Here is a 25749-nt window from a genome sequence, read left to right on the forward strand (position 1 = left end):
CGAGGCTTCTCAGCCGACTCGCATCCGTGTACCAGCGAGCACCGCTCGCTCCCAGGCCTGCGCTGCGTTTTCCCGGCGGCACACACACCCCGGGCACGCTTCCCCCCCACGCTGCGCTGCTGCACTGCAAGCAAACGCGACGCAGCTGCTGCAAAAGCCGCTGCAGTAAAGCACCGCGGCTACGCGACCTCCTTCCTGCTGCGCCGGAGCTGCGGAGGCAAATGCCGCTGGATGGTGGTCCGCTGCTTTGGCTTCGCTCGACAGACCATCCCTTCCGAGCAGCTCTGGTGGATGGGTGCGCGTTCCGCCCGACAGGTAACTGGGCAGCGGCTGTCGGGCCCCAACCCCTCACACGACTCTTGCGAGGGGGCAGAAACGACACCTTTCAGCCGCGGCAGTACGGAAGGAGTCAAGACCTGCAGCCGGAGGGGTACGGAGCCCCCAGCTGTAGAACAGTATACGGGACGTAGGGAAGAGCCATTAGCTCCCCTGGGACACAGGGACAGGTCCGGCCCGCAGGCAGCCACCGGCGCCGCTGACCGCCATCTTCGTTGCGGCCTGCTACCCAAACCCAAGATGGCGCTGAAGCGGTGAGGGGGTGCGGCGTGTCTCCGCCCCGGGCGGAAGTGACGCCCCGCGGCGGGGCCGCCCTCAGCTCTCTATGGTGGCTTTTCCTTTTCCCTGTGGGCCCCGCGTCTCTTCCTCCAGCCAGACGGGAAATGGCCGCCAAGCTGCCATAGCGGAGCAGGCCCCGGTAGTTCCGTCCGCCAGCTGAGGAAGCGGTGAGGTGAGGGAGCCGCTGTCAGGGTTTGCGGGGTACCCGCGGCCGAGCCGGCCCCGGGGAGGCTGGAAGTGGCGGGGGGGGCTCTGAGCGCGAGCCGGCCCTCGCGCCTCTCCTCCCTGCCTCCCGCCCCCCCCCCCCCCCCCCCCCCCCCCGCGCGCGGCCGCACCTCCCGCTTCCCCTCCCCCAGTGGTCGCGCGGTGCCCGCGCGCCGCGCCGTCCCGCCCTTCCCGCCGCGTGACCTCGGCGCTCCGCAGCCATTATCCTCGGCGCTCCCCCTCCCGCGCCGTCCGCGCCAGCCCCTGAGGCGGCGGCCACAGGCGCTTCCCTGAGGGGCCGGGCAGCCGCCCTCACCGCCCTGACGAGGGCTGCAGCAGCCGCCGCGTCCTGCGGGTTTCGGGCAGAACCGGTGTCGGCACCCCGGGCACTAAAGGTAGAGAGGGAAGGGCTTTGGGGGGTGGGAGGCGGCCGCAGAGCTGCATCTGGATGTTCGCAGCATCAGAAAGCACACCGCGGGAGGAGGTGCGGAGTGAACGACCTGTCCCGCTGGGCCTCCACCCTGGCCGTCCTGGGTTTGCAGTCTTTCCGCTCACCCTGTGGGAGGTAGGCCCGAGGGGATTGCCGTGCAGCACAAGTTACAGGAATAGAAAATCTCCCCGTTATTCTCACGGGTGTGACTTTAAGGAGGGAAACGGTGCTGGGATGAAAGGATGCTTCCCCATATTGCATTAGCCGGTTGGAGAAACTTCCCTTCGGGCATGACTGCGATTCAGGTGCTCGTGTCTTCGATACCCTGCTGCTGCTTGCCTCTCTGTGCGTTAATTGGCCTGTTTAGAAATGCTCGCAATAGCTGCTGAGGGGCTGGGCTTGACTACATGCGCTTTCATGAAGGGGCTGTTTTGTTGCTGGTGTTTATTATGTTGCAGGATTTTGTCCCTTATTTCTCATTTGCTTTGTAAATCCTCTGCTTTCTGCTTTTAGTTCTTGTGAAAATCTCGCTTGCTTTGTGTGTCATGGTGATCCTTTACCAAGTCAGTACAACCTGTCACCTGTTTATATCTGAGATCAGAGTTTTGCCTTAACTGTAGCAGGTAAATTTTACCACAGAAGGACCCAGGGACATGTAAAACAAAGGAGTTCTTGACACTGCAAGTAGCCACTGCTTGAGTAATGATTGGCTTATAAAAAGTGTTTGAGAACATACGAACAGTTGTGCTTGGTGTGGGAAGGTTCGATTGAGAAGTGCAGCGTTACAGGAAAATGCTGTCTAGCTGTTGTCTTTCTCCTTTTTTTCCCTTCGATAAGCTCGTCGCTTTATACAATAGCAGGGAGAATAGGGTAGGGTTGATACTCTGGGTTCTTGGTGTACTCCAAGCACATGCAGCTTGTGCCGAGGATGATAGGAATTGCTTGCTCCCACTAGTTTCTTTTGATGTTGACTGATAGTCTGTACTGAGATGCAAGAAGAGATTTAATGTGTTAAATATATCAGTACTTGGAGTGTGACTGCCTCTCTCCTGAGCACTGGCTCTGTAGCATGAGCAAGTCCTTAGTGGGCTTGGCTGCGTAGAGTCGTTCATCAGGTGAAGGCTGTGGCTAAAGGAATCTTTTCTGGGGGAAGTAGAAGGGAGCACGTACCATGGGCAGAGGCCTGTTGCCATTGGCGATGCAGAAAACAACTGGTTGCATAAAGAGTCAGCAGGGAGCTGTTGTTTGGAGCTAGGGTGCAGGTATTTGGAGGTATTAGATTTGCGCTGGCTGTTGAGGAGAGATTGTGGTCTAGGGGTTTGAGGAATGCCAGAGAACAGTTGAAGCTTCTTTAGAAGAAGTGGAGATAGGCAATAGAAACTACTAAACAAAGTAAACATCTGGGTTACAACTGAATACAGTTTATGCGTGTGAAGAGTTTCTCCCAACGGTGTTCTGGAAATGTCCATTGATGTCTTGTTCATTGTGCTGGTGCTGGCTTCCAAGCAGCCTTGTGGTATATGGGATCTTGGAAGTGATGAAACCGAAAAGTCAGCTTTGTCATTTTGTCTAGAGTAGTTTTCTTCTGGGTTAGATCACTACTTCAGTTCACCTGTATGAATATCGGTCTCAGAACAAATGAGGGAGGGGAAGGTACACATTTCTGCAGCAGCCTACTCAGCTGATTCGTAGCAAAAAGATTGTGGAAATCACTGTGTGAGGGCATATGAAAGCACATTGTTTAAAACGCTAACCAAAAAAGTTACAAGAATGGTTATACAAAAATGTTTAGCCAAAAGCATGCTAATTCCTTTGTGTGTGTTGACAGAGTTCTTAGAAATAGCCACTTCAGTTTCTTCATTTTCAGTTGGAGGAAGAGCATGCTTTTGTTTTCCAGTCATATTGCATAAAGATAACTACCAATCACATGATGGTTTTGCAGAGCTGATTTATTGTTACTGGGATGCTGTTTGTTGACTTAATTTGCAAATATTTTGTACTGTTTTCTATAAAAAATTACTGGGGGGGGGAAAACGGCATTGTATGGTTTACAGTTACAGTTGACTTAAATGTAATTTTTGTATGGGTCTGTTTTGGCTTTGGATATTATGAAGGCTATGTTATATATCAAGAAGATAAAATAGATGGAAGATAATGCTTTCCCAATCTTCCTCATATTTTAGTATTCGTAAGATTCTAGGCATTGATAATCTGAGTGAGATAGGTTTACAGTCAGTAATCAAATGCATCCTATTCTTACTTATGATGTGCTGCTATTAAGTTTGTGAGCATTTTAAAAAAGAAAACAGCAGTCTAGAAGGTAAAGCATGGATCAGAAAACTTGGCAGTTGTGCAGGCACTAAATTGATGCTTACCTTGGTGTCTCAATAAGCTGGTGTTTAGTTCAGCATATGTATTATGAGAAAACACTTCAAGTTCTGTGGGGTCACTTCAAGACTGTCCTATCTTTTTGCTTTGTCCTCATTGTATAATCCTCGTTTCTCTAGAAGCCCAAATATCTGAATGGAGATGCATTTTGGCAACAGCTTGTTAATGACTTTAACAAGATTTTGATTTAAATCTTCCTGACAGCTTTCAAGTAATGCTTAAGCAAGAGAAATGTGTACTGCTAAATAAGTGTAACAGAAGAACAGCTAAAATAATAAAGTTATAGGAAGCAGTGTTTTGCTAGTCTAAGTGAGGATGGATAACTGTCCTAGAACATCTTAAAAGAACTTCGATGTGGTGTGGAACTTTTTTAGTTATGTGTTGCATCTACAGTCTGTATTCTGAGAAGGCTAACATCAGTGGTGTAGTAAAGATTCTCTAAAATAATGTTTAAAAGGAATTGGAAGGTGCGCTTTATTTGCTTTTCTTCTTTTAACCATAGCAAATATTAACGGTGACATTTATTGTTGTGTTGGTTGCAGTGGGATGACTGATTTTTGTTGTGTCTTGATTTTGCTCGACGGTCACACTTGCTGGCTGAGACTGATTTAAGACACTCAAAGATCCTGATGTCATGTTAAGAAACATTTCTCTTGGCTTCCTTTTTGTTCATGAATGTGACAGGTAGTGGACTTTTTTTTTTTTTTTTGACCTGTATGTCTGGGTTTCTGCATTAAGGTTTGTGGTTGTGGTGGGTTGGGAAATTCCTCCCCCCTACCTTCAGTAAAATTTACTAGACCAGCTCAGACATCTTGGAAGTAAAATAAAGCCATTATTTTACAGCAAGCTAAATTTACAAGCATATATGCAAAATATATTTTCATATATCTACAATTTAAAAATAATGCAAAGAAAGCCCAGAAAGGGCAAAAGCCACCTTCTTGTTTCCCCCTAGACAGAAATCCAGCAAGATCTCATGTGTTATCACTTCAGTGTAATTTATCTTACTGGAATCTTCCAGTAAGCCTTAAACTACTACAGTGGTTCCTTTTGTCTGTTATTGCTGATGGAAAGAAGCAGTCCTGGCTGCTATTGCAACTTCCCTGATTTGGCTCAGATGTTTGTGGGGCTGTCATGAACCATATCAGAAAAATAATTTGTATGGAAACTAATCCATGTGGTTTATATCTGTCTTCTGATCTAATTCACTATGGGGCTCCCGAAATACTTGCTGTGGCATAAAAGAGAGGAATGTTAGGGAACAAAGGATAGGACAGATTGTACTGTTTCTTTAAACTAGTGATGCCAGTTTATTCTGAATTGAAGTACTGTGGAGCTACAGCACCTTCCTTTGTTATATCCAGACTCTCTAACACAGAGAACAGCTGAGTGGCTGAGAGCCAACCCATCGTCCTTTCACATATTTAGGACAGAAAGCAAGAGAAAAAGAAGGTTTAGTTGAAAAAAGCATATGGATTACAGCCCTGATATTTCAGCCATAGACTGTGATCCTAGCAGCTGTGGTCCTCTCAACAATGTTTAGTGTTGGTGATGACATCTTTTCTTATTATACATTTTTGGCAGGCTCTGGATCTCTTCTGAGACTAGTCCAGAAGTAAGCTTTTTTGCACTGAAGTGAAAGGGGCAATTAGTCTTTTGATTTCGTGATTGATGATGTTATGTAACAACATATGATGCTTACCACTTGTTTTTAGTTCTTTACTACTCGTGCCCTTACCCACCACAGACTGACAGCGAGCACAGAAAGCATGGGTAATTTTATTTCGTATCATGAAACAGTGTTTTGTGGTTGTGATGCTTTCAGAGCCATGTATACTTCTGCAAAAGTGTGAAGCATGTAGACGTTTACTGCTATAAAGGAGCTGCCTCCTGCATATTCCTTTATCTACCACTCTTCTATTCTAAATTGGCTTTGATAGAGGTTAATAAAATTTTAGATTCTTGCATATCATGAGAATGTTTACACAGCTCTTTTTTGAATGGAGTTTTGTCTGTGTAGTCTTTTCTGTTCTAATGAAAGTGGTTTAGAAAATGAGGGTTTTTTTGTCAACATTTTATCTATTACGATCAAATGGAAACAAAAGCTGCAAATAGTTTAAGTTGTTCTTTTAATTTTTAATAGTTAAAGTTATCTATTAAAAAACATTTTTCTTTAAAGATGTCATATCCATGTTCTTCTTAATGATAACAAAAAGAGGTTAGGAAGAAGACTAGCTGCCAGAGTTGGATGTGGTATATCCAACAGCTGTTTAACAGGGTGAAAAAAATGTGTAGCTACTGCTCACCTTAATTGAATTCCTAAAACTGTGATGAAGTGACTGCCAGAGTTTAAGCTATAGTAATTTAAACCTTCTGCCTAGAAGTTTTAAAGGTAAAGTAACTATGTTGCTCCATATCCCGAGGATCTAAAGACTTGTCTAAATTAAGATCTGGGATTTCAGAAAAGATCAACAAACTCGCTTTAGAAGTCAGAAGTGGAGGTTATTTAAATACTGGTTTAAGATCTTGGATTGAACTTCAACCATTTAGCTGAAGTTTGTATTACGTTTTCTGTACTAGACTTCTGAATGCCTTAATTAATCTTTGCTAGCTAATACCATCTCACCTTTTGTCTAGACAAGATCTGAAATGGTCCGATACACTACTGTGCTCCTTCAGAGACTCATGCTTGCTGATGATGAGAAGTAAAAACATAATCTTATTAAAGCATATATTTTGTAGAAATTGGAAATATCTTGGTCACTACTAGTGAATGGTAAGTGGACTTTTGAAAGCAGTGTTTCTGAACACAAGTGCTATATTTCTTCGTGTACATGAAGAAAACGTTGAAAACATCTGTGAACAAGTGTGAAAGTGTCTTTTATGAGCAGTGGATGTCTTACAACTTTGGCTTTAATGACTAAATTATTGAGATTCAGAATTTCTGGGAGATTCACCCTGTCTGTATTGCATTGGGACAACATTCTGAGTTGGTTGAGTGGAACTGGAAAATTTGCTTAATATTGAATTGGACTACAAATGTTCATGTAGTCTTAAAGCTTTGAGATAATAATAAACTGAGGCCACTGAAAAGTTTTTGCTTTTGAGTCTGGTTTCATTATTACAGTTGTGCTCTGTTTCTATGTATTTGTAGAAGAGCTTATTTTTGAAGAAGAAAATGTCAGCTATTTAGGTAAACTCATATATGTATGCCTTTTAAACAAGAAGGTTTAACAGAGTAATGCTTCTGTAAATGCTGCAGAAGAGACCTTTTTGTTATCCATTCTTTTTTCCTCTCCAAACAGATAGCACTAGTTAAGTGCAAAGCTGTATGTTAAGAGTTCAAACTGGTGAAACAGTTTGCTACTCTGCTGTCCTTTTTGCCCCTTCTTCCTGGCTGCTTGCTGTTCTTTCCCCTGTAATCCATTTCTGGGACTTATTTGACCTTTCATTAAGTCAGATCAGTAACCTAGCCATATGAAAGTGATTTCTGGGTGTCAAGAGCCTTCTCACTGAAGTACCTGAAAGGGTGAAGTGTTGTTGTAAAGGTGAGGATAGTGCGTTATACAATCCTTAAAGCAAGGTTGAAGAGGATGGATCATATATGGAAGGGGAATAAGATTTTCCCCTTGACAGTGGCTAGCTCGAGCTACTTCAGTCTTAACATGCAGCTTCACTGAGTCCAAAAGGAAATTTGCCATTTCTTATGTGTTGTGTTTTCATGATAAACAGATTCTTTGAAGTGACTTAAGGTAAAGCTGTTACTTGCCCTTTCATAAAAATTCATGGTTTTGACTGTCTCTTTTTTCTGTTCTATAGGGATCAGTATTGCTGAGAGCACAATTAAAGAGTTTTGAACTAATCGCTTCAACAAACTAACGGTTTGAGGTAAGATTAACTTAATTCTGTTTTTAAATATTCTGATCTAACTCAACCATTTAAAATGAGATTTTTTTTCTGTAAAATATGTGCTTGCAGTCAGTAATGACAATACATTAAACTTTGTGAAATCAGTATATCTCTTGTGAAGGTCAGCTCTTGTACAGTATATATGCACACGTGGTATATAGGTTGCGAATCTTGAATAAAAGGGAAATCAAGCAAGCTTTTGTTGGATTGCATTGTAAACTTATTGTACATCTGAAGTTTGGTCTGAAAATTGGTTGTAGTAGCAACAAAAGAGTGTTTTTTTTCCTGTCTGTCTTGGAAAATGCTTCATGTCTTACAACAGTTTAAAACCTCTGAGTTTATGTTGCCTATGAGTAAACGAGCCTAAGAGATTCTAAGCCATTTTCTGTGAATTTAGTTGAATACAATGAATTAGAAGCCATCTTTTTAATGGAAGAATCCAATAAAAGATAGATTTCAATATGTTCTTCTCTCAAGGTAAATATTTTTTTCTTAGTTAAATGGAAAGATAGGTTAATTTTTTTCCCAGGGTTAGTCTCAGATGAGGTTATGTCTCTGGGGCCATGCAAACTCTTGCACTGCATGGGGAAATTCATATGAGGCAGGAAGGGCCAGTTTATAAGGGGAGGGTTGGTCTACTTTTTTATTTTGAGTTGTGTTATATATGTCTGCAATCTATAAAATTTTACTGACTTCTAAGTTCTTTTTCTATTTGCCTTTACATAATTAAAATATCAGCCAGGTAGCATGTACATTGTGACTGAAAGTGCTTGTTGTGTTGGAATTATATTTTCAATATAATAATTTTTGGCTTTTATGCTTGCTTGTGGTACAAAAACTAAATGTTATATATTTTCATTTTGGTTTTAATTATTATTGAGCAATTATAATTACTGAGCGTACAAAGGTGTGAAAATGTGTAGTTGTTCACAGTTTATATTCAGGTTGTCTAATGTGACCTTTTTGTTTTCTTTGAAGCTGGGCAAATTCAAAAGAAAATGGTAATGGGTGAAAGTGTTTATTAATTAAATTGGGGATTTTTAGCCACTGATCTGAAAAGGAAAAGGTGTGTATTTTTTTTTCTGCTTAGCACTAATTAATTATAAATACATAAAATCACTCTAGATAAGTATTTTCTCTCAGGACTCATTGTTTTATAAACAATTTTAGTTTTCATATCTTAATTTGAGCTGAAAAAATGTTGAATTTCTGTTGCAACTTAACTGGATGTTTCAAAAGCAAAGTTAACCCAAAAAGACATAGGGTGGGCATGTTGACTGGTAGAAAATCGAATCAGAGTGATTAGCTTGAGTGCATGTGGTTAAGAGAAGTAGTACTCCTGGCTCAAGCCAACAATTTAGTTGAGAGTAATTCAGGGCAAAAAGTGCATTGTAGAGAACTGTAAAATCCTTCTAGAGAAGGATTGGACATTGAAAATGCAAGAAAACTACAAAGCACAAAAATGACAAGAAGTTTGTGTAATTGTTCAGACAATGTTATTTCTTGCATTGATTTGCATCAATGGTATTTTCCTATTGCTCCCTTTTTCCTTCTACAGGATCCATTTGCAGTTCAGTCTGGGAAACGCTTTACTGTTATGCTTTATCTTTTTAGACAAACTGTGTGTACTCTAGCTATGATAAAGTCTTTAAAAGTTATTTGAGCTCTTAATAACAAGTATCTTTATTGTGTCTTCAGGAAATTCTGTAACTCTAATCCTACTTTTAGCATATAAAAATCATTTATATGATTGGCGTGAACTCTAAATTGGTGTTTTCTTTTTCCCTCCACTCTCACTGTTTTCCTTTTGGGAAGGAGCATATCTACTGGAAAAAATGGGTCGATCTAACTCTAGATCCCATTCTTCAAGATCAAAGTCCAGATCTCAGTCCAGCTCCAGGTCAAGATCAAGATCACATTCTAGAAAAAAGAGATACAGGTAAATTGATACCCTACTGCATGGAAAGTTTGTTTACTGTATTAGCCTTTGTCTGGAAATTAATTTTTACTTGCATGATGCTGAGGCAAAACTGAGCCTGAGATCTTATTTCATCTTTGGCAGTAGGTAAATTCTGCTTTCAATGTGATTTCTATTACTTTGATTATTAAACACTTGGCTCTTTCGTCTTTTCCTGTATCTCAGGATAGTTTCAAAATGCTGGTTGTTCTTTGTGACTTACAGCTTGTTTGATTCTCTTTTCTGCCTCCTCATAGTATTTTCTTTGTCCAGTTTCTTTACCTCTGAATTAATTCTGTTTTTCTCATGCAACTTTTGAGGTCTTGAGTAACTTAAGGCTTCAGCAGATAAGCTTTGATATATCTTGTCTTCTCAGTTACTTCCAGCCTTTTACTTAGCTTTCTGACTAGTGGACATGACTATCTCCCATAAAGGTAGCAGCTGAATTGAAACTTTACTGCTGTCTCAGCTGCTGTCCACAGGCCAGTATATTAAAGTGGCAGTCTTGTAACTTCCTGTTCCAGGTGTGAACCGTGGTGACTGAGGAACTGAAGTGATCTCTAATAAAATGGCAGGACAGGCCACCGGGACTGCTAATGTCTAAGTTATGTGATGCTGCTGTCTACGTTTCACAGTCCTTAGGAGTATGGACATTTATATTAAAATCCTTTGAAACCAAACTCATAGATGAAGATAGATAGGAGAAGTTACTTTAAGACTGCTAATCATCTTCTTTTTCCATTCTGACTGCATTTGAGAAATCTGACATTCAGTGTTGTCTTTTTTTTTTCTGTAGTTCTCTCATTGTCAAACGTTAACATTTGCTTTTTAATTTTAGTTCTAGGTCTCGATCCAGGACATATTCACGATCTCGCAGCAGGGATCGTGTTTATTCTAGAGATTATCGCAGAGATTACAGAAATAATAGAGGAATGAGACGTCCCTATGGTTACAGAGGAAGAGGTAGAGGGTATTATCAAGGAGGAGGTGGTAGATACCACCGTGGAGGCTATAGGCCGGTCTGGAACCGAAGACACTCCCGAAGCCCTAGACGCGGACGCTCACGTTCCAGAAGTCCAAAACGAAGGTCTGTGTCTTCCCAGAGGTCCCGGAGCAGATCTCGTCGATCTTACAGATCTTCCAGGTCACCAAGGTCCTCTTCATCTCGTTCTTCATCTCCATACAGCAAATCACCCGTCTCTTCCAAAAGACGAGCATCTCTGGAAAAGCAGGCAAAGAAAACTGAAGGGGCTCCTTTACAAGACAGCCCCTTGAAAAATAAGTCACAAGATGAACAGAAAGATACATTTGAACATGACCCATCAGAGTCTCTTGACGACTTTAACAAATCATCAGCAGCTTCTGGCGACATTTGGCCTGGCCTTTCAGCGTATGATAACAGTCCAAGGTCACCCCATAGTCCTTCTATTGCCACCCCACCTAGTCAGAGTTCATCTTGCTCTGATGCCCCCTTGCTTAGCACAGCCCACTCGGCAAAGGACACACCTCAACATTCCCATTCCATTCAGCATAGTCCTGAGAGGTCTGGCTCTGGTTCTCTTGGAAATGGTTCAAGCCGTTACAGTCCTTCTCAGAATAGCCCATTGCATCATATTCCTTCGAGGAGAAGCCCTGCAAAGACAATCCCATCACAGAATGCTCCCCGTGAGGAGACCCGAGTGCGGTCATTTTATCCAGAGGGTGGTGAACAGGAAACTGCAAAAGGTGGAAAGTTTATGAAAAGGTAAGAATCGAATTATAAGCCTAACGGTACCTCTTAAAATGCCATCTTAGAGTTTTGAAAACATCATCATTGTGCCTTGGAAAATGCAATATGAAATACTATAAAATAAATACTGCTAATTTTAGTCTGATTGTAGTTGAGCTTGAAACAAGCATGTTCGTCTTGAGATGCTTCACGTTCTTGGCCTTTAGCTAATGGAGATAGGGAAAAACTGGTTTGTGTTTTTCCATTATGGTGCATTTTCTTGCACACTCTTTAATATTAAGAAAAAAACATTCATTGAACCAGTAAATCAGAGTTGCCTGTTTGATAGTGAGTTCTGTCCAAGCACTGTAAAATTTTAGTGCTTCATGCAGTTTGAAAGGCAAGTCTTCTGGAAGTCTGAAAATGCAGATGTGCAGTGATTTCTTTGTTAAGGTAAACAGCATCAATTGCTAATCCTGCGGTGGAAATAAACTTAGACTTGCATTATTTATGAAAGAGAGTGGATGTTAGTATTCTTGGCACATAATTCTGTTGATGTGAAAGACAACATATTTGAAATTAAATACTAAATTCTTAAATTTACTCTTTAAAATGTTTAGGACCATAGTAGTTTATAAAAGTTATAAAACTCTTACTGACAGTAGACGGTCGCTCTAATGTGACTTACACTTCAGCAGATTGTCCTGTAATTCATTCTATAAGCAAAGTTGTGACTCTAGGCACTTCAGTGTAGGCTTTTGAATGATTTTGTCCAGACAGTATAAAAATACACTTCTTAGAGCAAAAGTGTGACTTTTCCTGGGTTAGATATATCAGAGTTGCTGAATGTATTGGGACCTGTGGTGTATAGATAAGGCAGTGACTGCAATAATTATGAATGTGTTTGTGTTTTGGAGAGCTGCCTTCTAAAAGTTCCCTGTTTGTACCCAGTGTAGTGAAAGCATTAAACCTGTGCCAGATTTTGGAACTGTGTTAGAAATGTTTGCAATCTGCATTATAAGATTTCATGTGAATTTGATGGATGTAATGATTGGTGTAAAATGATGTGAAACTGGGTACTGATTAAGAAAGAGAAAAAAAGCAAACCAGCTACTAGCTTTTGTAGTAGGCTCAAGCAGATAATTTCTAGGTGTTTCACAGAAAAGCATTATAATCTGCCTGCAGTAGTACGTGAATGACTGGGTACAGTGTTAATAGTGTATGAAACTTTGTATGCTAAAGTTGAGTTGCTCAGGGGCATGGATTTTCTTCTTGCTGTGGGATTGGCAAAAAGGGGAATGCAAGTGAACTGAAATGAAAGCAATCGACAGTTACCAGTCTCTTCTTTGCTATCCACAGGTACACAGATGAAGAGTCTAGAGTATACCTGCTTGATAGGGGTAATACCAGGGAGAAGGAGGCCCAGAAGGAGAGAGGATCAGAAAAAGGGAGGACAGAGGGAGAAAGGGAATGGGAGGAACAGGAAACTTTAGATTTTTTCGTTGATAAAGAGACTGGGAAAGAAAAGTTTAATGACTCTGAAGGGGAGGACGCAGAGGAGACAGAGGATTACAGACAGTTCAGAAAATCTGTCCTGGCAGATCAGGGTAAAAATTTTCCTACTGCGTCTCATCGGAATGCTGAGGAGGAAGGAACCAAATACAAGTCTAAAGTGTCAATCAAGGGCAATAGAGAGAGTGATGGATTTAGAGATGAGAAAAGTTTTAAGCTTAAAGAGACTGGCTATGTAGTGGAAAGGCCTAGTGCAACAAAAGATAAGCACAAGGAAGAAGACAAGAGTTCTGAGAGACTAATGATGAAGAAAGAAGCTCAGTCACCCGAGCAGGTAAAGTCTGAAAAGCTCAAAGAACTCTTTGATTACAGTCCCCCTCTACACAAGAATCTGGATGCGAGAGAAAAATCCACCTTCAGAGAGGAGAGCCCACTTAGGATCAAAATGATAGCCAGTGATTCCCACCGCCCTGAAGTTAAACTCAAAATGGCACCGGTACCTCTTGATGATTCCAATAGGTAAATTATTCTACTTTACAGTGTGGTTCTCCGCCTGCCTGCAGTATCATTCGTGTTTATTTAAACTGGTGGTTTCTTTTTGTGTGTCTCTTGTTGTTGATGCGTTTTTAGACCTGCTTCCTTGACTAAAGACAGGCTGCTTGCTAGCACACTTGTCCATTCCGTCAAGAAGGAGCAAGAGTTCCGATCCATCTTTGACCACATTAAGTTGCCACAGGCCAGCAAAAGCACGTCAGAGTCATTTATTCAGCACATTGTGTCGTTGGTTCATCATGTCAAAGGTACGTATTCAGTCTGTTGTACCAAACACATACCTGGCAACTTCATTTATGCCTGTTTGCTGTCTCTAGTACAGGAAGATTTCAGCCCTCTTCTAATGCTGATTTAGTCAGACTTGCTTTCTTTTGAGTAGACATAAAAATAATTTAAAAATTAATACCCACAGAAGCTAGTACAGAAAATCTCAAGCAGTGTAGAGTGTAATAACAGCAGTTACACTGTTTGTGGATAAATTTTTGAGTCTAAGTAGCATATGAAGTTTGAAATTTTGCAGTGTAGCTTAAAACGTACTACACTGGCCAATATTTTCTTAGTTTAATGCTTCTAACATACACTTTTATGTTAAGTGGTGCAGTGTTGGCAGACTGGTGCCTTTTGCACTGCAGGTACAATGGCATTCCTTTTAGACCACCCTGTAGCTCATTTCTAGGCTCTTACTAGTATTTTTCTGATAATGAAATTTAAGAAAAAAATGTGCTCTAAAGTATATGAAAATCCACTGTGCTGTTTATTCCTACTGACAGTTTTGTAGTGCTGAGCCCAGGAATTTCACTTACAGGAACTTGGCAGTGGATAAATAAACATCTGTTACATTAATTATATGCTAATTATTTTCTGATTTAACAGTAGTGGATGTTGCATACTATAAACACTCAAAAACCTCTAACCAAAGAAATATTAACAACAATGGGAAAAAAAACCAACCCCAAAACCCACTAAAAACAAACCATCAAAGCACATATATCTCATTTAGGTCTTGTGTCCTGTCATATTTTTCTGATGGAAAAATAGGTAGTTCATTAAAATTCAATGAGATTATTTGGAGCATTTTTTTGTTGGACTTTTTTTGTTTGGAGGTGGTTTTCCATCCCCATACCACTCACTTTATTTCACTGGGCTGTTGTATTATTCTTGGGTTCAGTGTAGTGAGATAGTAGGGAAGAATCTCTGGTGAAAATAATTCTGTTGTATCATTATACAAAGGGGGAAAAAGTGAAAATACTTGTTTAGGTGATCAGTTTCAGTATATCTGCCTGAAAGCATTGTGTTTTAAGATGCTTTAGCTTCTAAAATTGCAAAGATTTGTGTGGTAGAAGTATATGCTAAACTTGAATTAAAAGTTTCGTTTTGTTGGCAAAATCCAGTTTCCTAATGCCAAATGATTTCCTGCATTTTGAATTATAAAGAAGAAAGTAATAGTCAACAATAGTAGATTATGATAACGTATGGGATTAAAAACCAACTTTTTGAGACAGCTGTTCGAGTATAATGATTTGCTGTGAAAGTATCTATTTTGCTGGTATGTAAAGAGATTTACAGCGCAGCCTGAGAGCTGCTCAATAAGTAAATTTTTGCTTATAGTATATATGTAGGCTGTAGGTGAAATAGTATTCCTTACTCTCACATGTTGATCACAGAATAGACTGTTTTTCTGTAAACGTCTGTGTGTTAAACTAGTACCTGGTAAATGTAACAGCTTAACAGCCTATCTGGTCAAGTTATTAGAAAATATGTACAGTTGTAGTTGTTTTTGAAAGAAGAACCTCTCTCTAAGTTTCCAGTTTACTGTGGTCTGTGATCAGATTTTAGTAACTCTTTTGAGAAATTGAAATTATGTTCATTATTGGTGTGATGCGACCAGTCTGAACAGCTCTTTATTAATGCAGAGCTGAAAATGCCCAGTGATGTTTTCTTTTTCATTGTAACTAGGTCCTGGAATGTGTTTTGAAATGGCAAAACCCATGTTACAAAAGTAAAATAGCTGTTGAAAGATACAGATGCCAAACAGGCAAAGTTGAACCTTCTGTCTTCCTGGCAAAAATGGCATAAAAACAGAGTTGCTAGCTCAAATTCCTGTGTTTGGTGGAATTATGATTGAGGCACTACCCTTGTAGTGGCCGTTTCAAGTTTTAATGGTTGGTTATGAGACAAATACTGGATTCCGGGCGGTAAGTTGATACAGATGTATGTTGACCTGTTAAGCAGATAGCTTGCTTCATATGTAACATTTCATAGCTCATGACTTTATGTATTTCTCTAGTGCATTTAAACATTTGTTGGGCTGGTTTAAAAACTGAGTTTTGCTGTTGCTTATATAACTGTCTCTGAAGGAAAGAGAAACTTTGTCAGAGCAGTTGTCAAGTTTGCCAAGATGCCAGATGCTTAAATGAATTTATTTACAGATAGGTGTGTTAATTGTCTTGGATCGTATATCATCACAACTTCAAGATAGTGTATTCCTATAAGAAATTACTTGTTAGACCATTCATGTAGTTATTGAAGCATATGTTACTGAAGTGTTTTCAGTGAATTAAGTTAAAGATGACATGAATAGCAAGATATATTTATTGCAAGTATTTATGACTCAGAGTAACTTCATTTTCTCACACGGGCGAAATGTAACTGTTAAGAAGCTGCTCCTTTCACTTTCAGTAGAGGAAAATGTCACTGAAAATGGGCAAGTCTGATCAGTAACTGGTGCTTGAATTAGATCTAATCCAGTCACAGCATAGTTAGTTGTAAACAGACTTTCAGCCACGCTGTGCACTGTTACTGTTTTTGGGTTACAGAGTGTGCAAACCTAGGGAAGACGTCACATTTACTTGTCCTGATAGATTTATTGGAAGTACTGTTTTTTGCCTGCTACTTGCCTTTGTGAGGAGTAGAATACCTGTCAGTTGAATCGATCTAATGAAACAGTGTTTTTCTATTGTTACCTGCAGAGCAATACTTCAAGTCAGCTGGAATGACCCTAAATGAGAGGTTCACTGCATATCAAAAAGCTACTGAAGAACACTGCACCCGGCAAAAGAGCCCAGAAATACATAGGTATATGTTAACTGCATATGTAGATGCTTTGTGTTTCAAATAACAGCTGCTAATATTTCTTCTGAGAACCTAAAATATTTTTTTCTAATCTGTGTGGAGTAATTTTTGAATTTCTGTGTAAATGCTAAATATCAGAAAAGCCCACCCAAACCCACTTCTGTTAAAGAGGTCTCATCCGAGCCAAGTCTGGCTTCATCTGTGGTTTTGTAGCAGATATCTTCTCTTACTTCTGTATCTCATTTGGGATATATTTACTTCTCTCACATGCAGTGCTCAAATATTGAGGGGCATATGTCTTGAAGATGAAAAGAAGCCCTGTACATGCATCTTTATTCTTCAGTGTGAAATGCTCCATCTCATACTACTTTAGTGTTTGTGTGTGTTAATTTACAGCAGTTTTTTGAAAGAGAGCCTGAAGGGTGAGAAGGTAGGCATGCTGATGTAGTTTCTGATCATGTACTATGGTTTTATGATTCAGTGTACTCTATTCGTGTTGCATGTGAGGATATACTACCTCTATATTCAGTATGCAGTTTTAGAAGTTTTCTTAACTGTTACTTTTGACTTTGCAGCACCCTGTCATAGTGTTACTGACTTCCTGGGGAGATGGGGTGGTGGTAATGGGTTTTCAACTGACTATGCTTCTGAGCTCTTTTTTTTTCATATGTACAAAGCTGTACTTGAAATGTGAAAAATAAAAACTGCCTGTTTCTCTATTTGCATTTTTAGCATACTTCACACAGACCAGAAGCAAGTCCTTTAATTTTCATAATGGTCTGATGGTGGGGATTTGTATGCCAAAAGTTGGTTCTGCAAAAATGCTGTATTTCTCAGTTTTATGTTGAAGGAATTGTCTGAGGCTATTTACAGTCACATGCACATATGGCACACTACTTTTATTTTATATTTAGGAGGATTGACATCTCTCCAAGTACCCTGAGGAAGCATACCCGTTTAGCAGGTGAAGAGAGAGTCTTTAAAGAAGAAAGTCAAAAAGTAGGTTCTAAATGTCCTATCTGTACTTCTAAACTGAATTTATTGTGTTTCTCTCTAAATCTCAACTTCAGCTGTGTGTTTACATCTAAAAATAAATAAAATCACTTGTGTTTATTGTGTCTGACTACTTGCATTTGGAACATTTGCAATGTTTTTCTTCCTTTGAGTAAAACATGTTACTGACATGCCAGTTTATGTAGAACGGTTTTCCCATTTTGGCAATCATACAGTGTATAATGTCAAGTCTTCTCCCACTTTTCCTTTGTTCTTGGGCATTTCTTGACTAGTTTTGATGGCACTTAGGGGCTCAAGAGCAAAGGAGAGAAGGGAATAAGGGGCAGAACACTGAAGTGGACAGTGAGTAGTATGGTTGAATCTCAGAGGTCAAAAAAAAGCTGTCAAAACCACTCCACCAAAAGAAATGAATAATTGAACCATCTTCTAAACCATACATTAGAGTTTGTCTGCATGCAAAAATAGCTGCCAAATTGCCTTGGTGGGAATGCTTGTTAGAAACAGAAGTGTTCTGCTGGTTTTTGTTTTCAGATCTAGCTGTTGCACATAAAGGGTGTTCAATTTCTGTTCTGTGAAACAGCTAAATTGTGTCCTGCTTTTTTTGTTTTTTTAAATGGATGCACAACTTGCCATTTCGTTCAAATTCTCTGCTGGATGTTTTATTTGAAAGTGTTGTCCAAAATATATATTTGTTTACAGGGAGATAAAAAAATAAAGTGTGATTCTGCTGATCTCCGTCATGACATTGACCGACGAAGAAAAGAGCGAAGTAAAGAGCGAGGAGACTCAAAGGGTTCCAGGGAATCCAGTGGGTCAAGAAAGCGGGAGAAAACTCCAAAAGATTACAAGGATTACAAATCTTATAAAGATGACAGGTAAATATTTGAAGTCCCTATATAGTTTTTTAGCTTCTAAATTAGCCTTTTGTAATTGTAAGCTTAATTGCTTTCAATTTTCAATGTATAATGGAGCATTTAAATTTTAAACAATTGAAATTATTTGTTTTACAGCAAATATGTATTATCTGTCTTTTACACGGCTTATGGTGGATGAGGACAAAAACTTTGGAATAGCAAGCTAACACTGAAAAAAAAAATGACAAATTAATCTGTCCTATTATCCAGGCTACATCAGGAGGTTGGACTTCAATGCAATACATTTCTATAAACAGTTTGTGTAAGAACTTTGGCTCGTTATGCTTGATTCCGCACTTTTTCAACTCATAACACCCAGAGTATGAGACTCTTACTGATACTTAGGTTTTAACATGGGTGAGAAGGGGAATTGTTATTTTTGTCTAAAGCCAGTGGGCTGTTTTTAAGAAAAAAAATGTTAGTATATCTCAGTGGATACTTTGTAGCAGTGGAAAGAGTTACTTCAGGTATGACCTTCCTTTGAATAGAATACTAAAATCTTGCAAATTGGGTCAAGTTAATACCACTGTGGGGTTACTAAAAGCCTTGCTGTAGATCTTTTTTCCCTGCTTTGTACTGTGTATACAATGATTTTTTATGCTGTTTCCCATTTACTCTCTGACTTTGGTATCCACATTATCTACCACTGGCTAATTCCATATAGCCATCTGCATAGGGAAGCCCACACCATGTCTTCTCACAGTGTGCAAACTGAATTATGTAAAGTTACTGCAAAACTTTGCCTTAAGGGTTTTCTTCCCTTCGATTTCTGTTTGCTTTCTTTCTGCCTCAGAAGAAAAGCAGATCTTAAAAGTAATCGAATCTCTTGATGGCATCAAAATGTAGAAAAACTTGTTTGCGGTTTGCAGACTGCTGCTTTCCAACTCACTAGCAGTAACATATATTTAGTGCATTTAAATGTGTAAGAGGAGGCTGGAAAGTGGAAGTATACCTCACCTTTAACATCTGAAATATGTTACCATATATATGTGACTTTATAACCAGAAGGGGATAGTTTTTGATATAAAGTATTAAGAGACCCTTTTTAGCATAGCATGTTACAGACTATCTCATACGTTTAAAATAGCACACAGTGTATCTTTTTATTTTCCAGTAAACAAAAAAGAGAGCAAGACCGTGCTCGCTCCTCCCCATCTTCTTCCCCATCTTCTTCCTCTGCCAGTTCTCGAGAAGAAAAGGATTGCAAGAAAGAGAGAGATGAAGAATTCAAAACCCACCATGAACAGAAAGAGTACTCTGGTTTTGCAGGAATCAGCAGGCCAAGGGGCACCTTTGTGAGTTGCTCTCTTACTCTTCCCCCAGACTCTGAATGCTTCACCAGTAGTAATAATATAAGAAAATGTTATGCTGGATTTCATTCATAACAGTGATTTTTGAATTCTTTCATGTGCTGTACCAAACCTGAAAAGTTGATTTTTTTTTTTTCTGCAGCACTGCCCATTAGCAATTACTTGGTGTGTAAATATGTCATTAGAGACCCTAGTGAAAGGGTGGGAAAAATATTTCTTGCTTATTCCTAACATTTTTCTAATTATGTTGTTTCCTAGCAGTATCTGAAAGTTTGTCTTTCTGTAAAGATTAAATCTTGTGATCTGTTTATCTCCTATTTTCCTGCAGCTTCTGTTTTCCTCTGTCATTTACAGTGTAGTTTTGTCCATTTACCTGTGTGATGCTCGCAACTTGTTAAATAGGAATGGCAAATCTCAGTAGAACTAAATATCAACCTCAAAACAGCTGTATTAAGGAGAGGAGATGGTATACTTGTTATTTTTCAGTGTTTCTTTTGCCTGGACTAGCCATAATGAGCACGAAAGCTCATTCATTTGGCTTTGGAATGTGTTTTTTTGTATTGTGATTTGGAAAGTGACACAATGACCACTCTAGTCTCCAGAAAAAAATGTAAAACTTTAAAATTCTCTGTTAATGTAATTACTTAACTGGGAAATTTAGAAGCATTAGGAAAGACTAGGAATCAATAGAGGTGGCCTTGAAAAGATAGGGAACGCTTTAAAAACACCAATCAACACTTCCCCCTCCCCTGGAAAAAAAACTAGCAACAAAACAAATGCACAAATTCTTGAAACAAAACACATAAAAGCAAATTCTGTTTGGGTGCAGAAAAACTGACAAATAGACTTACATAAGAGCAGAAATAACTTCATACTTGCATAGTAATTCCTTAAAGTAGCCTGTAATTAAGCCTAAACAATGCTAAAAGGCATTGTTTTGGCATAAATGTACATTTAAATTGTTTATAGTAGTATAAAATAAGTTCTAAACTACAGATGAAGGCATGTGAAATGCGTGTGAAGTGTGCAGCACCTGAGTTAAAGTTTGAATCTTCCATCTGAAAAACTAGTTAGAAGAAAATTAAAAGTTTGAAATTTTTAGGATTTGTCTTTCTTTTTGTTTGCCCTCAATTTTTTTGGTAGGTCTTAAGACCCTTTTCTGAAGCGTTTTTCAGTCTGATTTCAGAGTAGTTTTAAAACTATCCAGCATAAATTCAACATTGGAAGTGCTTGAGCATAAATGCCTCTTTCAAGCTAGTTACATCTTTTATTTTTAATTTTTAGTCTGTTTGGGAACATAAAGAAATTAATAAAGGAAATGGATTCCCAGTTGCTTTTTATACAGTTACTCTGAAGACTCAGTTCCATGTTTTTAACTACGGCTGTTCATGGAAATCATATTCTTTATTAACTGCAAGATTTAGCAGTCTTCCCAACCTAACATTTCTCCTCACCTTGAGTGGAGGCTATACTCTTGTTTAATGTTTTCTACAAGCTAAAAATTTACAAACTAAGGGAACTGAGTTTTATTACTTTTTAGGGTGTTTGGGGTTAAGCAATTAAAAAAAAACCAAAACAAAACCAACCACCAAACTTTTAAAAGGCTTTTTTAGCTTAACATTTTAAAATCCTATTAACTCATTGTAAAAACTATTTCAGAGACTTATCGTTTTGCTTCAAGCAATGCTATTCTGTGCAGTACATACCATTGATTGTTGAGTAAAAAAGTTACTAATCTGAAATTTAATTTGGCCTAAAGTACACTTCTGAATCTCATTGGAAATATTTCAGTAACACAGATTGAATATCTTTATTTGGAAACTGCAGTGTTTGTATGTATTCTGGAATCACACTCTCATAACTGTTATGACTGACTCCATAACTGACCTTTCTTTTCCCCCTGATAGTTTTCTCCCTCTTTCAGTCTAGTTTCTCTGGTTTTTTGTCTGTGAGCAGCTTCAGAAGTGTCTTCTGACCTCTTGTTGCCACACACTGTTTTACTAGCAGTCAAAAGAAATTTATTTTGGTGGTTATGGTTGAATTTATGCCAAGAATTCAAGTGTGTTTCATTTAAGTTTAGTAATGTAATTATTTCAAGGTGAATGCTTGAATATATTACATAAGGTAATGCATTAATTTGAAAATGGTTTTACACTTGTAGTTACTGTAATTTAGCACACAAAGAGAATTTGTAGTAATAGACAACTTGAACTCTTCTTTGTGGTTTTATGTAAATGGATTAAATGATATCTTGGTTAATCAGTTTCGAATTAGGGGCAGAGGAAGAGCCAGAGGAGTCTTTGCTGGAACAAATACTGGTCCCAGCAACTCAAATACTACTTTTCAGAAGAGACCGAAGGAAGAGGAATGGGATCCTGAATATACCCCAAAAAGCAAGAAATACTTCTTGGTGGGTGTGGAGAACTCGATATCTAATGCATGCTTTTGTTTTCTGAGACTTTCTACAAGTGTAGAAGTAGCATGCATGTATGGACAGGGAATTCGGTTATGTCACTGTGAGAATGTCAGGGTTGCTGTATTCCTTCTCTTGCATCTTTCTGTGGCAGACTGGCCATAACTGAGGCCTGACACAGAATTCATTTCTAAAACTTTTCCTCAGTAAGTGAGGAAGAAGGCAGACTCAGACTAGAGGTACTAACAAATTCTCAGCAAGAAAGACTTCTATGTTTTCCTGGATTCTGTCTGTACGGCATTTGAGCTATGTTTCAGATTTTCCTAAAAGTCTGCAGAAGGGAAAGATTAGGAAAAGCTGACAATAATTGTGGATATATATATAGGCTGACTGTTATTAGCAGTCCTCCTGTTGTCCATTGGCTAGTGTGATAGTCACAAGAAAATCACCTTAATTTTGGTCTCTTTTTCCTGTCTGGATTATGAAAGGGGGGGCTGTTGATGTAACCATCCAGTAAGTAATGTGGTATACTGAATGTGTAACCTCTGTTTCAGCTGATTTCCTTAACAATGCAAACTAGTAAGGATATTTTCACCATTGAGAAGTGTTAAGAAGTGAATATTAGACTTCCTAGCATTTTAGTTTGTCACAAGTATGTTAACAAGCAATCTCAAGAAATAATGCAGCTCCAACTGGATGTTTGTACAAGGAATTCTCTATCTCCTCACATGTATTGCATTTTCTGATCTATAAACATAGAACAACAGGTGATAATAGGTTAAGAATATTACAAATAATTGTAACTATTAAACCTTTTTTCCTCACCTATAAAAACTTCAACCAAAGTAGCCCCACCCTTTAACTGTTCTTAAGATGTTTTATGTAGGCATGGTATGCATTTAATCGTTCAGATTTCTTTCCAAATCACAAGTAAAAAAAGGCAGATGTTGAAGCAAGTGTACCTCACTCTTCTAAATACAAACTTTTTCTATATTAAATAGACTGTAGTGTTCATGCAGTGCACAAAATGGTTCTTAGAACTTGTGTCAAACTCTAAGCTTACTAACTTGAGAAGCTCAGCTGTTGATTGTCAGTGTCAGATTTAAACAGTTTAAACTCCGTTTGCCCTGTGTTGCACAGGTAAAGCAGGATTTCTAAATACTGCCTTCAGTTACATTTCCTTAAATATAAAAAGCTTGTATCTCTACACTTAAAATTCTGGCAGATTCCTAGAGCTTCCTCCTTTACACTTTCCCCCTTACAACTAGTGAGTAATTCTTTATTTTGGATGAAGAGATGTAGCTAATTTGTTACTCTCAAACGTTTGCGTAGACCCACAGCTGATAAGGGCTCTTAAAGCAATCTTACTGTTGTGTTTTTAATTCTAGCATCGTGAATTCCAAGGATATACCTCATAATGTATTTTGTGAATTATGATCTGAACTCTTTAAGTTCTCTTAATTGTTATTTACTATGTATAAATTAGATACAGAGTACTAATCTTTAAAGGGTACGGTTGAGAGGTGTTCTGACATTACTCTTTGTCTGGTATTATTGTAGCATGATGACAGAGATGATGGTGTGGATTATTGGGCCAAAAGAGGAAGAGGCCGTGGTACTTTCCAGCGTGGCAGAGGGCGGTTTAACTTCAAAAAGTCTGGTAGCAGCCCGAAGTGGACACACGACAAGTATCAAGGGGATGGAATTGTAGAAGATGAGGAAGAAACAATTGAGAATAGTGAAGACAAAGACAGACGCAAAGAGGAAAAGGTAAGAAGTTTAGTGAACTGCATATTAGACAGTTTGTCTTGTGTTAGCTCAGGTAATCATTTGAGTCTCTGGGGGTATCACTGTAAAAGGTTTCAGAATTTGATTATTAACAGTTTACAACAAGACTGTTTTCTTTCTTTCCACAGGAATAACCCTGGAAGAAAGTTGTAGCTGAAAGAGCAGCTCTTGCACCATCCACACAACATTTTTAATATGGTTTTTTTTTTTTCTGTTGTTAAATGAATGTAAGCATTTTACTTAAATTTTACTGTTGGAAAGTAGTTTAGAGGGATTGTTTTTGTTTTAAGCCTTTAGAAAAACAAATCTTGATATAGTAAACTATGTTAATGATCGTACAGGTAGAAAGTAAAATATTTGTAACAACTTTTAAGAAATTTTACTGTTTGTTATATGCAGCGTAATTCTGCTTTGTTCAAATATATGGTCAAGTACAACTCTAAAAGTTTTGATTCTTCCCTAATGTCTGTGTTTTATTCTGAAGTAAACTTGCAGCTCTGCACACCTGAAATCTTGGAGCAGCATTTTTTATAAACTTACTACTACTACTGTGTTGCCTTTTTATAAGCGTAGTTATCCAGTTGTAGTGTAAGTGCAAACACTTGTGCAAAATGCTGATTTACTTATGTTAGTTCGTGAAAAACATTTACATAGAATCCAGGTTTATCACTGACACACTTACTCCACACAAGAAATTTGTCTTTCAGCGTGAAGTTGTCACTAAGAAATACATAGGTACGTAAATACTAACATGAGTTTCAAGTGTATTATTTCCTTCCTGAAGTGTAAGGTTTTGAAACCTATTTCCAAGTCCCTGTTGTTGGTTAGAAACTTGTGAAGAGATCTGAACACAAGTTCCCTCCCCCATCTTTGCAGCTGGAGCAGAACCACTTGATCAGAACAAGGTTGATTCCTGTATCCTGTGTCTGGAACAGATTAGTTGTGGAGACTAGTGATTTGCTTAGTCACTAAAAGGTACTTTTTGGGTCAAGGATAACTTGGTACAGTTTTTAAGGTCTTGTAAACCTAGGGTTTAAACTCACTGCAAGAAAAGTGTGTGGTCCATAAAACGATGTTTTCAGAGTCATTGCTATTGGTAGCTGTTTCACCTTCCTGTTGATAGCTTGATCAACAGAACACTTCAGAAATTGGTGGCAGTATCAGTCTAGCTTCTTTTTCAGCACATTTTGTTGTGCTCTGTTACAACTGCCTCCTGGGTCTTTTTTATGTGGACATGCCTCTCCAGATACCAAGTCTGGCAGGAGTAAGTAAATTCTATTGCATTTGCAGACTAAAGTGAAAAGGGAGGGCAGGATCTGGGGGTCTAGGGGGAGAAAGAAAAACTGAAGAAAACCACCACAGAAGTCCCTGAAAAGGCAAGATATGTTAAAACCTGAATCAGTACAAATACTCCACATATACTGAGTGTTTTCTATAATGTGTGAATTCTGTCACAATGCCCTAGAAATACCTTTCTCTAGCATTCTGCTTCGTAGAATGGGTGAATTTGAAGTTGCAGTGCAATGATAAAAGTTAAGTCAGCAGAAGGCATGAGAAATGAGTCTTACTTTCTTTGACAGTGATATCTAAGTAGTTGTACTTCTAGTATTGCAGCCAACACACAGAAAAGTTAGTCTGCAACTATTTTATGGTTTCTTTCTTTTAAAACAAGAACAAGCCCACAAACTTTGTTTAGTGTTGGGTATACCTTTAACCTACAGAATGTTAAGGATGGCAATACCATACTTGAATTACCAGAACAAGGACATTCTGATACAAGAAGTCTACTTATACTATAGATACAGCACATCATGTTACATGGAATTAAAAGTGTGGTTATTCTTTGACCCTTGGAATGGCATACTCCCTTTAAAAAACAAAGGATAAAACAAAAGCTTTGGTAGAGGTCTTTGTAATATATATATATAATGTATGTATATGATTTAGTTGGGGCAATTAATGA

General features: G+C 38.8%; 1 protein-coding gene across 10 annotated transcripts; it reads left to right on the forward strand.

The window, feature by feature from the left end:
- Positions 1 to 24536, forward strand: BCLAF1 (BCL2 associated transcription factor 1). 10 transcript variants are annotated; one of them, XM_064169418.1, is made up of 15 exons: positions 687 to 787; positions 6275 to 6413; positions 7457 to 7525; positions 8525 to 8612; positions 9362 to 9485; positions 10342 to 11247; positions 12571 to 13242; positions 13354 to 13523; positions 16245 to 16350; positions 17262 to 17346; positions 18061 to 18236; positions 19390 to 19570; positions 21849 to 21995; positions 23559 to 23768; positions 23915 to 24536. In XM_064169418.1, the coding sequence occupies exons 5-15, from the start codon at positions 9382 to 9384 to the stop codon at positions 23918 to 23920; spliced, it is 2763 nt and encodes a 920-aa protein (XP_064025488.1). In that variant the 5' UTR covers positions 687 to 787; positions 6275 to 6413; positions 7457 to 7525; positions 8525 to 8612; positions 9362 to 9381; the 3' UTR covers positions 23921 to 24536. The 10 variants fall into 10 exon arrangements, 8 of the variants coding, with proteins under 8 accessions (XP_064025485.1, XP_064025486.1, XP_064025489.1 ...); XM_064169415.1 differs by lacking the exons at positions 687 to 787; positions 8525 to 8612 and adding an exon at positions 1 to 315; XM_064169413.1 differs by lacking the exon at positions 8525 to 8612.
- Positions 24537 to 25749: the final 1213 nt, after the last annotated feature.

Source organism: Pogoniulus pusillus, chromosome 31 (genome assembly GCF_015220805.1).
Source record: "Pogoniulus pusillus isolate bPogPus1 chromosome 31, bPogPus1.pri, whole genome shotgun sequence".
In the NCBI taxonomy this organism is placed as follows: Eukaryota; Metazoa; Chordata; class Aves; order Piciformes; family Lybiidae; genus Pogoniulus; species Pogoniulus pusillus.